Source organism: Pelodiscus sinensis, chromosome 5, assembly GCF_049634645.1.
Source record: "Pelodiscus sinensis isolate JC-2024 chromosome 5, ASM4963464v1, whole genome shotgun sequence".
NCBI lineage: Eukaryota > Metazoa > Chordata > Testudines > Trionychidae > Pelodiscus > Pelodiscus sinensis.
In genome coordinates this window covers 111,801,339-111,816,041 of record NC_134715.1, presented here as the reverse complement: position 1 = coordinate 111,816,041, position 14,703 = coordinate 111,801,339, and the positions used below count along the sequence as shown (strand labels likewise).

The 14,703-nt window shown below is 42.3% G+C and overlaps 1 protein-coding gene across 2 annotated transcripts in view; it reads left to right on the top strand.

The window, feature by feature from the left end:
* Positions 1-14,703, top strand: part of C5H4orf50 (chromosome 5 C4orf50 homolog) — a 102,606-nt gene that overhangs the window by 39,057 nt on the left and 48,846 nt on the right. For both annotated transcript variants that reach the window (XM_075930756.1, XM_075930757.1), the window contains exons 13-15: positions 679-809; positions 1,523-1,762; positions 2,922-3,342. In XM_075930756.1, the coding sequence (XP_075786871.1) occupies positions 679-809; positions 1,523-1,762; positions 2,922-3,342 (792 nt within the window). The remainder of the gene's footprint in view (positions 1-678; positions 810-1,522; positions 1,763-2,921; positions 3,343-14,703) is intronic.

Sequence of the window (14,703 nt, the reverse complement as noted above, 5' to 3'; positions counted from 1 at the left end):
AGTCTTGATCGTCATTTATTTTCCTGCATGTAGAATAGTGATAGAAATGTAGCCGTGTTAGTCTGGTGTAGCTGAAGCAAAATACAGGACCATGTAGCACTTTAAAGACTAACAAGATGGTTTATTAGATGATGAGCTTTCGTGGGCCAGACCCACTTCCTCAGATCAAATAGTGGAAGAAAATAGTCACAATCATATATACCAAAGGATACAATTAAAAAAAAAAAAAGAACACCTATGAAAAGGACAAATCAAATTTCAGAACAGAAGGGGGATGCGGGGAGAGGGGGAGAAGGTAAATGTCTGTGAGCTAATGATATTAGAGGTGATAATTTGGGAAGCTATCTTTGTAATGGGAAAGATAACTAGAGTCTTTGTTGAGACCCCCGTGCAAAATGTCGAATTTTAGCATGAATAACAGTTCAGAGGATTCCCTTTCAAAACTGCACTTGTTGTTTGTTTCTTTGGGGTTTGGGTGTTTTTTTTAAGGGGATTGTTTTTTTTGTTTTGGGGGGAGGGGTTGCTTCTCACTTATGTCTGGCCCCTCTGACTGATTTTTCTGTGAGTCAGTGGCCCCTGACACAAAACAGGTTTCCCCATCCCGATGTAGAGTGTAGCAAACTAAGTGTATCACAATTACAACGCTTTTGCTGATTTGATGCTGTGATTTTCTGATAGCTTCACCGATTCTTATGCCTAGTGGAGAGAACAGTGATTTGCATTTGAGTGGGCCATTGCATTCTAGGACCTGTCCCACTACCGCTGACTTTCATGTGTCACCAGAGATGTCTCAAACTGTGCTTCCTGCAGTGAGTAAATTCTGATCCACTCATTTTAAAGCCAATTTCTTCATGCTTCAGAACATTTCAATACTCTCTTTTGTAATCTCTCCATTCCTTAAGATCTATTAGTACATGCTGCATCCCTTATATATGGGAATACTAGCCAGACCTGCTATGATTTCCTGAAGTCTTTTCTATATTAATCTTGTCGATAAATTTAATGATAACTACTAGTTAATTTACAGTTTGAACTAAAGACCATTGAAAATCAAAGGAAAGGCTGACATTAACTACTTGGCCCCATCACTGTAGGGCCAAATTAGGTCCTAGAATGAGAAATAGCATCAGGTGATTCAAGAGCTCTGAACAAAAGTAGGTCAGGGGATTTTTGTTTGTTTGGGAGAAGAACTATTAATATTTTCACGTAGTTCTTTTTATTTTGAGATTTAAAGTGGGGGCAGTGAGTGAGAATGTTTAGGTGCTATCTAGAGTAAAACATACTATGTTAAAAAACATTTCCACTTTGGGTTGACAAAAGGATGTCTAGAGTACTTGAAAATGTTCAAAATAAAATTAACATACTATCCTGGATTTCTGTGAATGTGGTTTCTGCAAAATTGCTTTCATGAATGTTCCTGCAACATGTTTAATGTAGTGACTTCTGCTGATCTAAAAACCAAACCATTGCTAACAGAAATTTTGTCTAACCTGAATCCTGATAACAGCATTCTTGATTGCAGTTACTGCATCCTGTTGTAGACACGTCACACATCAATGGACTGCCAAATAATCGTGGGCTCTACCATGCTGAAGCGAATGACAGGATGGGGCCTACAAGCCTTTTACAGAAGTCAGATGGCATTAGCTATGCTCACACCACTCAAAAAAAGAACAGTACTTCTCCATTAAAATTGACATGCCCAGAGAGGATCATAGCCTTGCATCGAGAGCTTAGACAAAACCATTGCAGTAATTACCAGGTCAGTAAATCACTTACACAATTATTAATTTAATGAGATCAATTATTCTTAGCCATTGCTTCATGGATCATATAAATATTTAAATAACCTCTTTATTTGTGGCAAGGACAATCTGAGGAAGATAAACAAACAGTGTTTCATTATGAATCTTCTTATCTATTTTTAAGAATTGGTGGTTGCTCCTAAAGGATATGAAAAAAAAATCTGAGGTTTGTTTTCACCTTTGCAGCTTCCAGCAAGATCAGCTTTGGAAATTCCAGGATAGTAACAAAAAGAACATGGAAATACCTAACCAATACAGAGCTACTGACCTTTCTTTTCTCCTCTTTTTTAATGATCCAGTTATCCCTGTACCCTGAAGCTCTTCATAGTAATTTTCATTAACTGCAGAAATTCTGTTAAGAACAGAGTGGATCAATTGCAATTGCATTTGTGATGGTCTGCTGCTATACTAAACAGGAAGAAGATTTTACCCACTTCAAGGCAATACAACCATCTTATAGTTGTATGAAGAAGATGAGAGACTGAGAGAATATAAAAAATCCATGCCAGATTTTGCAATGTTACATTGTTGAATTTTCTTGAAGACCTGAGAATACATAACTGAAACATTTGACGTTTGAAGCACTAAAAACACTTCTCTGTTTAAGTAGCCACTTAAACAGTCAAGCATTCTTCAAATGATGTGGTTTTTTAAGGCAAGAAACTGCTTCTTATAGAGTATGTACTGTAACACAGTAACAGAAGTGTTATTCTGATAATGTATTGACAAACAGAACCATTTAGACAGCCAAATGTTTGTACCACTCAGCCCTTATTTCCTGGTAATTTATACTATAATAAATCATGTATATAAAGGACCAATGATGTTACCATTATCATCAAAGATCTTAGAGATGTCAAAAAACAAAGATCTTTTTGGTCACCTAGTCCATCTCCCTACTAGTGCAGGGTTGTTCTTAGTATGTGTAACAGGAGTTTGACAGTTAAATTCCAATGAAAGCATAACAGGCATACTGTACAGCTCATAAAATGGAAAAGTATTGCTGATAGCAGACTCATGCACAGAATCATGTGGTCTGTTTTCTGTATCTTGATTGATGCCTTTTTGTAGTTGTGAATATTCAAAAGTTACAATACTCTTCTCTGTCCTTCTCAGATACCTTCATTTGCGTCTTCCAATTCAAAACTGAAGGCACATTGCAATTTCTCTGCCTCTCATCCAGTCCAAAATGTGGCTTCCCTGCCTGTACTCTCAAAAATGACCAGTTCACCGCAACTTTCAGACAGGAGTTCTTTCCATCCCATAAATGGGAGGGGCCAGCTGTCTAAATTTGATGACACATTCCACAACCATGCAGAAAATCAGCATGCAGGTGCTGTTCTCCAGGGAAAGGGAAAGAAAAATGTCATTGTGAATAACACATGGATCTCAAGAGAAAAACCAGATGGTTCAACCTCAGCTACTGCAGCAAGAAGCTATTTGTCAGACGTGTTGTCAGCGTGTAATAAAAGTCAGAATCCTGCAGGGGAGAATTTAGCTGTCCTGGAAAGAGTAAAAGCCACAGAAATAAGACAAGGTAAAAACCCTTAACCACCTGATTTTCCCATTGTTACACAAATATTAATCTTTTGTGTCTGTTGTCTGTGACACGGACTAAGGGAACATGCCAACTTTAAAATAATCTATTTTAAACAAATAATTTTTCTGACCTGTGTTACTAATGACTAGAGGTGTCCAGAAAACGTATTTGAAAACAAAAATTTTACTAATCAAATAACATTCTACCAACATATATCTTTCATTTTGTTACCAATCCTGCTAATAACACCACAGAGTATCCAAACCTACAGAATTTTCATCACCAATTTGCTGTCTAATTTTCTTTGTGCTGTTAATTTACTACTTTTTACTTCTTTCTGTTTCAAATGTGAAAATCACTTAAATCAGTTTCATGGTTATTTTTATAGCCCTTTGTTTCAATGTACTAAGGAAAATACTACAGGAAAGTATTTATTTAATGATTGTTTCCTTGGAATTTAAGAAAATACATAACTGACATTGGTTTTATGAAAGGCAGTTTTGTTTCTTGTCGGTATATTCTAAATTATACACTTTTCTGTTTAGCTGAATGATAAAGAAGGGCTAGGGATCTGAAAAATATGCTGTTTAAGTTGATTCCTAAGAACCAGATTGGATGCCCCTTACTCATATTGGAAAATTTGCTCACCCATGTAGTCCTATTGACTAAAATATGAGTACTGGTGAGAGTAACTTTTCATCATCATGAATAAAAGAGATTGCAATCTGGTGTAAGTGATGGCTTCATCCACATATGTTAAGGTAAGCCTGTTGTATCATCTATGCAATGTAGTCTCTTTCTCTTGTGCTTTATTCTTAGTTGAGGATAGCACCACACAAGCACAGAAACCCACAAATCAGTCAGTAATGGAGGAACCTGGTTCTCAGAATCAAAGTTTGTGAACAGTGAACATATGATATTTAAAAAGATAATATATGCTTTGTAGGATGATAATCTTAGGACTTTCATAAGGATTAAATGATTCAGTGGAGTGGTTTTAATTGCTACATGGAAAGCTTTATTTTATAAGGAACAACATTTAAAATGATAAAAGCCTGTATTAGATGTTGTCTACTCCACATGCATTTTAGGAAAACAATCCCACCAGCAGTGTCACCAGTTCACATCATTTTTAGCGCCTTAAACCACGAACATTGTGGTAAAAATGCCAAAGCCACTGGAGACTTGGATTATACTGAGTTTTCATCAGCCCATGACTGGTGGAAATTCTCTATTGTATAACCAGTTCAGGAGATTTCTGTATTTTTTAAAACAGGATTTTTTTTTGACGAGTCAAGTACCCATTATGGCGTATATCAATTACACACTTTTCTTTTCTGAGCTGGTTGATGATTCTTTTGGCCCAGCAGGTGAGTATTCTGCTTGCTATTCTGTCCTCCAGAGATCAGAAATGCTCGGCATTGACTTGCAGCGAGGACACCTTAACAAACATGCACAAGGGCTATATTTTCACAGGGAAGCATCTGGTTTTTGCGTGGGGCGGTAAGGGTACAATTATACATGGCAATAATCAGACTGGTCCTTGGTCAGCGCTTTCTATAATAAATGTGCACCAGCTGCCAAGGGAAAAGCAGAACAATATCTCAGCATGCTCTCCAGATAGATAAGACACTCCCTCTCCCCCGTTGGGGCTGCAAACCTCAGACTCTTGCTGCTGATGGTCAGAATAGCACTATGGCATCTTAGCCTGCAATTTCTAATGTTTAGCCAACAATTCTATAGATGCAAACAGCTAGTAAATTGTCTTGCTTAATGCTAACAAGCTTTCATCATGGGAACGTGTGTATATTTTAAAAACGACAGGATGTAAAATGATAAAGTATATTAATAGTCATTTTTACTGAAATTTTGCCTTCCTGATGGGAGATGGATATTTACTCATAAATTTAATCTATAGGTATATTAAACATGTTACTACATAAGAAGATTGGCTTCATCACAGGGCCCATCTTATGAGCAATCATTGGGAATTAGGGATGTTAAACAGTTAACTGGTAAACATGAAGGCTTACCACTATGCTTACCCTTACCAGTTAACTATTTAACCAGCCCTTGCTGGGGAACTCCTCCAGTGACCAGCTGATTCAGGCCAGAGCAGACCCAGCCGCAGAAGGGCCAACAGAGTAGAAAGCGGGACCCCAGAGCTGTGGCGGGACCAGTGGCAGGATTTCACAGCTGTGGTGGTGCCAAGTTCTGGGCTGGGTGGCAGGTACTGTGTCTAAACGGTTAACCAGGTAAGTGCTACTGTTTAACCAGTTAATGGTTTTAACATCCCTGTTAGGAATACCTGTGTGAACAGGGCTACTTACTGGAGAATGTTTTGCATATGCGCACCAGTATATATATCTCGATATATTTTAGAAATGTGCATCTGTTTGTCAGTCCGTCCATCCATGAGTCTGTTTAAGGACTCCTCCTAAATGGTAAGAGATAGAACCACTAAATTTGGTATGCCACTTCCTCTTATCCTAAGTTAAAGGTAGGTCAGCGTTCGGTTGTGCCAGGAAAATGGGATGTGACATAACATGGAAAGGGAGGGGGCTGATTGGAGGGACAGCTATGCTGCAGAGTAATCGCAGGGGAGTAGCCACACAAGCAAAACAGTGGCCATTTGGGATCGGGGCTTGCCATCTTGCCAGCCGTCGGACCAAGTAAGTGACTGCCCACCTCACACTTAGCCCCAGTGCTGAATGGAAGGGAGAGCCCCATTTGCCACTGGCCCTGCCACTGCAGCCCCCCCAGGACTACATCTGGGGCTGGGCAGTGCAGCCCCTTCCCAGGAGATGCTGGAGGATTCAGAAACTACGGCCTGGACCCCCTGTGAAAAGATGATTGGGGGGAGGGGAGGAGATGGGAACTACAGTCCCTGGCTCCGCTCCCCATGTGAGGAGACAACAGAGGGGAGGAACCTGGTCCCAGCCCCTCCCTGTGAGTGGAGGTGGGGGACTGAGCAGCCCAGCCCCCGCCTTCCGAGGAGCCACTGTGGGTGGGGACCAGGCAGACCAACCCAGCCCCACCAAGCAGCTGCCGAGTGAGCAGGAAGGCTGGCTGGCCGAGGGAGCTGGACAGCCTCCCTCCAGGAACCGCCAACCAGGGGGTCTGGGTAGTGAAGCCCCAGCCTTCAGGGAGGAGTTGCAACACCCCCATCCTAGGAAGAGCCACCAGAGCAGTGCTACTCGTGCCCCTAGGAGGAGCTGTAACTGGAGCAGTGCCACCACCACAGGTGGCCCTGGTAAACCTCTCCCACTTCCCAGCCTCAGGAAGCCCCCCCCCCCCCCCCACACCTTCAAACCTCCTGCCCTGAGCCTCCCTGCCCTGGTTCCTGAACACACAACTGCCCTGAGCCCTCCTACACCTTCCACCCCCTACTCCGAGCCCCCTATCTCTTGCTCTGACTCCTTCACCCCCCCATACACACCTTCCTTCAATCACCCCACAACTCACAGCACCCTGCCCTGATTGCTGCATGCCCTGCCCTGAGCCCCCACAAGGACATGGGCAATGCCAGGTAAATCCTTTAGTAGTGTGATAGATTCTGATAAACATTTCTTTTAAACACCAAGGCTGTGTCTACACTGGGCCACTTATTCCGGAAAATCAGCCGCTTTTCCGGAATAAGCTGCGAACTGTCTACACTGGCCCTTGAATTTCCGGAAAAGCAACGATGCTCTACTGTACAAAATCAGCCGCTATTCTGGAAAAACTATTCTGCTCCTGCTCGGGCATAAGTCCTTATTCCGGAACATTGTTCCAGAAAAGGGCCAGTGTAGACAGCCCAGTAGTCTTTTCCGGAAAAAAGCCCCGATCGCGAAAATGGCGATCGGGGCTCTTTTCCGGAAAAGCACGTCTACATTGGCCACTGACACTTTTCCAGAAAAAGGGCTTTTCAGGAAAAGCAGCCTGCCAATGTAGACGCTCCTTTTCCGGAAAAACTGAAAACAGAATAGTATTCCGTTTTAAGCATTTCCGGAAATTCATGCCAGTGTAGACACACCATCCCTCTCCTGCGTAGTACCCAAATGAGTGAGAAATGATAGATCAGGTGTACCTATCTGTAAGAATAAAGGCTAGAGAATGTGTTACATCAACAAGCCAAGTCCTTCAGATTCTTTAAATATAATAATTATGTATAGAAGCTAGCTGTACTCGGTGTCAATCTCGGACCAGATGGTCCATATATTTGGTGTCCTGCCAATTTGAGGCCCTCTGGGACTCTGAGTTTATCACTAAGGCTTGGTGAATTGTTCATATAGAATACATTAATGGCTTATTAATATTAAGAAAAGAATAAATTATTCGATGTGACTAATTTCAATAAACATCAGAACTGGGTAAATAATAAAGTTGATTACATGAATGTGTGGACATGGATTGTTTTCACACTGTTTCATTTAAGTCTTTAGTGATTCCCTGTTTGTTAATTGTGGTTTGTGAATGGTCAAGCAGCATGATCAAAACATTTATGAACAGAAGGAAAATGAATTCCGATATGACCATGCCAACACTTTCAGCATGAAGCTGCATATAGATTCACAAGACTTTCATTCCCCATGCAAATTCTTGCATACAAAAAGAATTCACCCACAAGACTGCAGAAAACAAATAAATTGGATTGATAGTGCCTTTCGTAGTAAGTGTTCACGTGCATATTTTGAGACTGAGATGCTTGAGATTCCCAATCTTAAAGCCAAGGCATTTAATTTTAAGGGCAAACTTTTTTAAAAAAGCAGTAGCATATACATATAACATGAAGTACAGTAAAATTCCAATTGTCTGGCATCCAGTGGTCCGGCACTCCTGATAGTCCAGCACCAACTGGAACCTGGAAGTGCTCCGGCCAGCCGGACAATTGGAGCTGCTCTGCCCCCAGCTTCTCCAAGTCAGCCGCTTGTCAGTTTCAGCAGCGGTTGACTTGGGGAAGCCAGGGGCAGAGCAGCTGGGGTGCTGTCGGGTTGGTCCCGCAGCACCACCCTCTCCCATGCTGCGCAGTTCCCCGCCAACACCCTCCCCCCCTCGACCCTGCATAAGCCCCCCTTCTGGTACTCCGGCATATCTGATAATCCGGCACCCCCTGGGTCCTAAAGGTGCCGGATTATCGGAAGTTTACTGTATATTGTTTTCTCACTAATAAAGTGTTCACAGACATTGAGTGAGAATAGTAAAAAAGCATTCACTTTCTTCCAATGCTGAAAAAGGAACTTTATGAGTAAAAGAAAAAGCAATATTCCTAAAGATGCTTTCTCCCATTTAGTCTCTAAGCTTCACTAATCATATCTAGATCCTATCTTTTTCCCTTCCTATCGATTTTCTTTTCCTACAAATTAAAAAGGCACAAAACATATCCTGCCAGACCACAAATGAGCTATGAAAGTCATTGTAAAAGAATGTCAATAAAATCCGTAAACATTGCCATCATGAATTCTGCATATGCTGCATATTTTTCAAAACAACCACCTTAGGCTTATTTAAAAAATATTATCCAAACTATATTTCACATCCATCCACTTGTAACTCCAGGTACCCTTAGTGTACTGGTCATAAAAGGAAAATTAGAATGATTACCAATAACATTTTTAGAACCCCCTCAAAAAGACATTAAATAGTTTTCCCATAAACAATAATGCCCCAGTTGTAATGTCGTTAATTCCCTTACTGGTCTGTGTATCACTTTGGAAGACAAGAAATCCCCTCTGGGGGAGGAGGAGGATCTGGAGAATCTTTGAAAGGAGACAAGATGGCAAAACTCATGGCTTTCATTACAAAAGCAGTAAGTTATGCCAGCATCTACTCCAACTTCACTTGGGGACTTTGAGTTCCCGCAAAATGAATATTACATTCTATTATAGCTAAGGATTATCTTCTGTCCTCATGTCCTGCATATTTTATATTTTGTGTAAGGTCATTTGCATAAGAAGGCTATGGGTCAAATCCTCCTTTGAGTCCATCAGATCTGTGAAGAAATGGAGTTAGTGAACTTACTTTTAGTTGGTGTTGGTATAAGTGAGAATTTGGACCCCTATATTTCAGGTCTATACAACATATTTCTTCAGTCCTTAATAAAGTATATGTATTTTGTGGCATCATTCCTGCTATAGAAAGACACCAATTTAATTTCTCCTTGGAGCTTTTTTCATTTAGGCCTTAAAGCCGACTAGTATTAAAGCCACTTATCAAAGCCAGATGAAGTATGTAGCAAGATTTCTACAGTGCAGTTCTTTCCTTAAAGGCCTTCTTAAGTCAAGAAACTCCTACATCTGTTTTTAGATCTATAGTCTCATCAGGTCAGCCAGCTGGTAGCTTTGATTTTAGTTTTTTTCCTGTTGAAACAACTTATTCTCCAGGGGAATAAATAGGATGACAGAAGGTGCTAGAATAGAAAACTGCCTGTTTCCGAAGCTCTAGCTCATAATATTGTGCTGGGGAGATTACAATTGTCCTTTCTGTGGCCTTGATCCTAGATGTCTTGGCATGATGAAGCACAGTGTTTGCAAGATTGTTGCCTTCTAGTACAAGTGTCAGTATAGTCTGGCCTAAGCCCTAGTCAGAGTGTTAACCAGTAAGCAAGAACAACGAGAATTCCTGTGGCACCTTATAGACTAAGGATATGTCTACTCTACCGTGTTCTTTCGAAATATTTATTTTGAAACAGCTTATTTCGAAATAACACATCTACACACAAAATGCATTTCGAAATAGCATTTTGCTATTTTGAAATAGCGTGTCCACACTGAGTGGACTCTGAATTGCATTTAAGGCTGGCCGGAACCAGTTCCAGCAGGGCACCAGGTCAGGACTTACTGTGTGGGGCTGCTGCCTGAGGCTATCTGAGGTCTGTGCTTAAAGGGACCCCCCTGGACAGCCAGTTCTTAGGTTTCCCTGCTTGCTTGTCTACTTCAATGAGGGACAGCAAAGCATTTTGTCTCTGCATGCTCTGGCTGCCCTCACTCAGGACACCATAGCACTCTGCAACATGGAGCCAGAGCCAACCCAGGGCACTCTGGTGCTTCTCTTGGACATGTTGCTGCGAGCCTGGCAGCACTTTCTGCAGGCTGCCATCCAGGAGATCCATTGGTGGCTGTCAGTATCCTGGAGGCCCTGTGGGAGAGCTTCCACCCTGAGGAGCACTAAGAGCCTCCCTGGTCTGCCCCACTGGGGGCTTGTGCCTTATTCCTCCCTCACGTCCTTCCACTTACCCCTCCCTAATCCCCATTCCTGATGTCAAATAAAATACATGTATTTTCATGAACACAAACTCTCTTTATTTAACAAAACTGAGGGGAGGGAATGAAACTCTGGTGAGACTGGGAAAAGAAGGCAGGAGAAGGGAGAAGAGAGGGGATGGGGAAACCTGGGAGAAGGGAGCTGGAAGGGGGAAGCGAGGGGAAGCTTAGGGCTCAGGGTTGGGGGTCTCGCTGGATCAACTTGATTTTCATGCAAACCTGCTCCTGGGTTCAGATATGGCCTTTGGTGGCCAGGCTGGTAGCTATCCTGCCATAGACGGCCGCATTCCTCCATCTAGTGCAGAGATAATGGATGTTGGGAACATCCCCCCCAAAGCTGAATAAGGTCCGTGATCTCCACCCTGGACCAGGAAGGCGCCCACCTTCTCCAGGCCCTGGCAGGCTCCTGGGAGAAGCTCTAGCTCATAATATTGTGCTGGGGAGATTGCCATACTTTCACCTTCCTTGGGTTTTTACTGTTTTTATTTAGATGCTAGTAAGAGTGCCTGAAAGGCCAAGGCCTCACATTCATTATTGGCTGGTAAAAGCTTCTTCATCTGGGAAGCCCTTATTTCAGTCTCCCTTTTTTTGTCACACTTCTCAGAACCTCAGGAACCATGAGAAATTCTTTCTCTCGTGTCCAACCTTCCACTCTATCTGCAAAGCAGCAGGAAAGGCAGGGCTTAGCCAGCTTGTATTGCTCTCCACTGTCCTAACCATGTGCTGTGTGCTGCTGCCTCTCTGCTTTCCCACCTTCACTTACAACTGGGTTCAGGCAGTCCCTTCTGGTGAGCAGGATGCAAAAAGCTAGAGTTAGGGCAGCAGTTGGATGACTCCAGAGGTGTATGGCTCTTTGTGGTCAACGCTTTGCTAATGATTAACGCTATTTTTTCCCTCTTATATGATTTGCTACATAGGAAAAAGTGTTGGATGGGGTGGTTGTGTGTCTGAGTTCTGTACATCTCTGTCATCTTCACAGTTCTCTTGTACTCCTTTCCTAGCTGTGATCCCCATAAAGGTGGGTATCTTTGATGGATGCTGGAACTTGGCCTGGGGGTGGAGGGATAGTGAAGTTGTCTACAGGTAAAATGGGATGCCCATGGGGATGCTAAATATAACTGTTAGGTAATTAGATGGTCCACATTGCCGTACTACCTGAGTGCCTTACAATCTTTAATGTATTTATCCTTCCCAAACTCTTGTGATGTAGGGCCATGCTTTGATCTCTTTTTACAGAGTGGAAACTGAGGGACCAAGAGGCTAAGTGACTTGCCCATAGTAACTTCGGCAGTCTGTGGCAGAGTAGGGAATTGAAGTCAGGCTTCCCAAACCCAAGGATTTTGCCATATCCACTGGACTATCCTTCCTGTGTAGATATAGCTAACAAATAGCATTTTGGAGCCCTATCCAAGTTTTCTTGTTGTTTGTATTTGTTACCAGCTTTTCATCCTTATGCTGTCTATTATTTGAGAATTGGTCCCTTTGTGAGGTTTGCCTGAGGTCTAATGGGATTGCCTGTGTCCTTTTGGTTCAGGTTAGCCATATGTTTCTGCCTTCATTTTGATGCTAATGAGCTGCATTGATTTTATTGTAGGCGTTGATGGGTAAATAATGTCCTACAGTTATGTGAAATGCTCATATATGTAGGGAGAGCTCTTCAACTATCCATACCCAAGAGAGGTTCTCTTCATGGAAAGAAGGTCAAAGAATAAGTGCACATTCAAGTAAAGCAATGGGCATCTGTCACCTCTAACAGCTGCACTAAGGCTTGTGAGCCCATGCGCAAGAAGACAAACTCACCATTTATCTGCGATCTGAGCACATATTTCCTTTTACAGAATATTAAATAGCTCTGCTATACAAGGCAGAAGAACAGTGTATAAACGGATGTATTAAGTATATGGAAAGATTAAGTCAGACTTTTTGTAGTTAAGTAGACTTTCTCCCTAGCTTTCTTCTATGAGATGAGGCTGTTTAAGCATGAGTTTTCTTCATATTGGGGTCAATAGGCCTACTTTGTGTCCTCCTAATTCCCTTAATTCCCAAGCTTCTTAATTGAATAAGCAGCTATTAAAAAGAAAATGAAGCTGGTTGATACATGTCTTTGGTGGCGCCTAAGCAGAGGGAGGGGAAGTCGCCTCTACAATTTCAGAATAAAAATTATCTCTCCTATTCCTACAAATCACCAGAAAAATGTGTGTCTGCAATGAGCCTGCCTGCACACAATGGTAAGATGGGCGCTGAGGAGAGAATAATGATATTGAGAAAACACAGTCTTCAATTTCATACTTGTTCTGCCATGAGTAAAAGAACTGGTCACCTCAGATAATGGCAGTAAATGAAAAAGACATCCAAATTCTCCAGAAAAGGAGAAGCTCTTTCCTTTCTGTTTTAAAAGGACTATATTTAAATTGCTTGTCTGTGCCTTGGAAGTGAGGCACTTTGTAAATAAAGTAATTGTACTGTTATTATTGTGCAGTGGTAATTGTGTTGAAGGTAGACACCAACCCTTTTCAAAATGAAGGAACTCAGGTTTTGTTCCCCAAACCAACTTGAATCCCAAAAGATGTCACACCATCTCCTCCATATAGTTTAATTACTGGGCATGGAGTAGTAGATTTGAATTCTTTGTTGAATTGTGACTTGACTATTTCTGTGTTCTCTGTTAAACCAAACCATAATATTTCTGTTTTCTATCTCTCCTCACACACCTTGGAAACTTAGAGGCTGAATCTGAGGCAGTGCCCTTCAGACCAGTTCAAACAATCCCATTTCCATCAACGTGCTTAATACATTGGGTCCCATATGTATAACAGCCCTCCTACCATACCTTACCCTTGTCTGTCATTTAATCTCTTCATTTCCTGAACTTTTGGAGGAACATATTGTGCACTCCTATGTAGCTTGCCTGTTGGTCTTACCCATGATACCATGGGGTACGTCTAGACTACATGCCTCTGTCGCCAGAGGCATGTAGATTAGGCTACCAGACATAGTAAAATGAAGCGGCGATTTAAATAATCGCCGCTTCATTTAAATTTACATGGCTGCCGCGCTGAGCCGACAAACAGCTGATCAGCTGTTTGTCGGCTCAGCGCGATAGTCTGGACGCGCGGGTGTCGACATCAAAGGTATTTGTTGACCACCCAGGTCGCCGCTTCATTTTACTATGTCTGGTAGCCTAATCTACATGCCTCTGGCGACAGAGGCATGTAGTCTAGGCATACCCATGGTGGTGGGACACCATTGAAATCGCAATTTATGTGTATCAGTTCCAGTGAGCACTTTTGTTATTAGATTGAGCATTCTTATGAAGGGCTCAGAGCCATTGTTAATGTTATTGGTACTCAGTTCATTTCACTTTCTTGACTCTTGTGTCTCTTCATTTCCTGAAAGAGTGGGGTCCCTTGTATTTTAGAATTGTTGAACTAAAGGACTTGAGGGCAGAGCTGTGTTACGTGACTCAGTCAGACAGAATGCATTTCTTCTCATTCTCTCACTCAGCCACAGCTGTTCTCATATAGCTGTCCTCATCCAGGCCCGCCAATGGGGTGGCTGGACAAACAAGGCAGTGGTCTCAGGGCCCAGTGATTCTAAAGGGCCCTGTGGCAGCAGTGGCACCTGGAGCCCCGGCTCCTTTAAATCACCACCAGGGCACCTTGCTGTGCACTCCAAACAGCTCTAAGGTCGCGGGAGGCGAGGGAGAGGAGGAGGATGACTGGTGTGGTGTGCTCTGTTCAGTGGTAAAGACTGGCTGCCCCAGCTCTGCCTCTTCCAGGAGCACAGACTTGGGCTGTCCATCCTGCTCAGAGGCCCAGGGTGGCTGTCAGCTAAAGGCTGGACCTGTGTAGTAGTAAACTTCCAGGCTAAAGAAAACCAAGAAAAATAAGACAAGAGATAAATGTTAATAAACATAAGAAAATGAATCTTAAGGCTTCAATTACAGAGAAATAGTTTTACAGTATTAAAAATGCCCAGGCCTCATTGACTTTTCATGGTAGCTGGTTGCCTAAATGCCCTTTGTGCCTTTGAAAATCATGCCCCTAAATGAATTAACTGAGTTACAAATTTATATTAGGGCTAGCACTTGGTCTCCTTATTAAGGGAAGTTCCCACT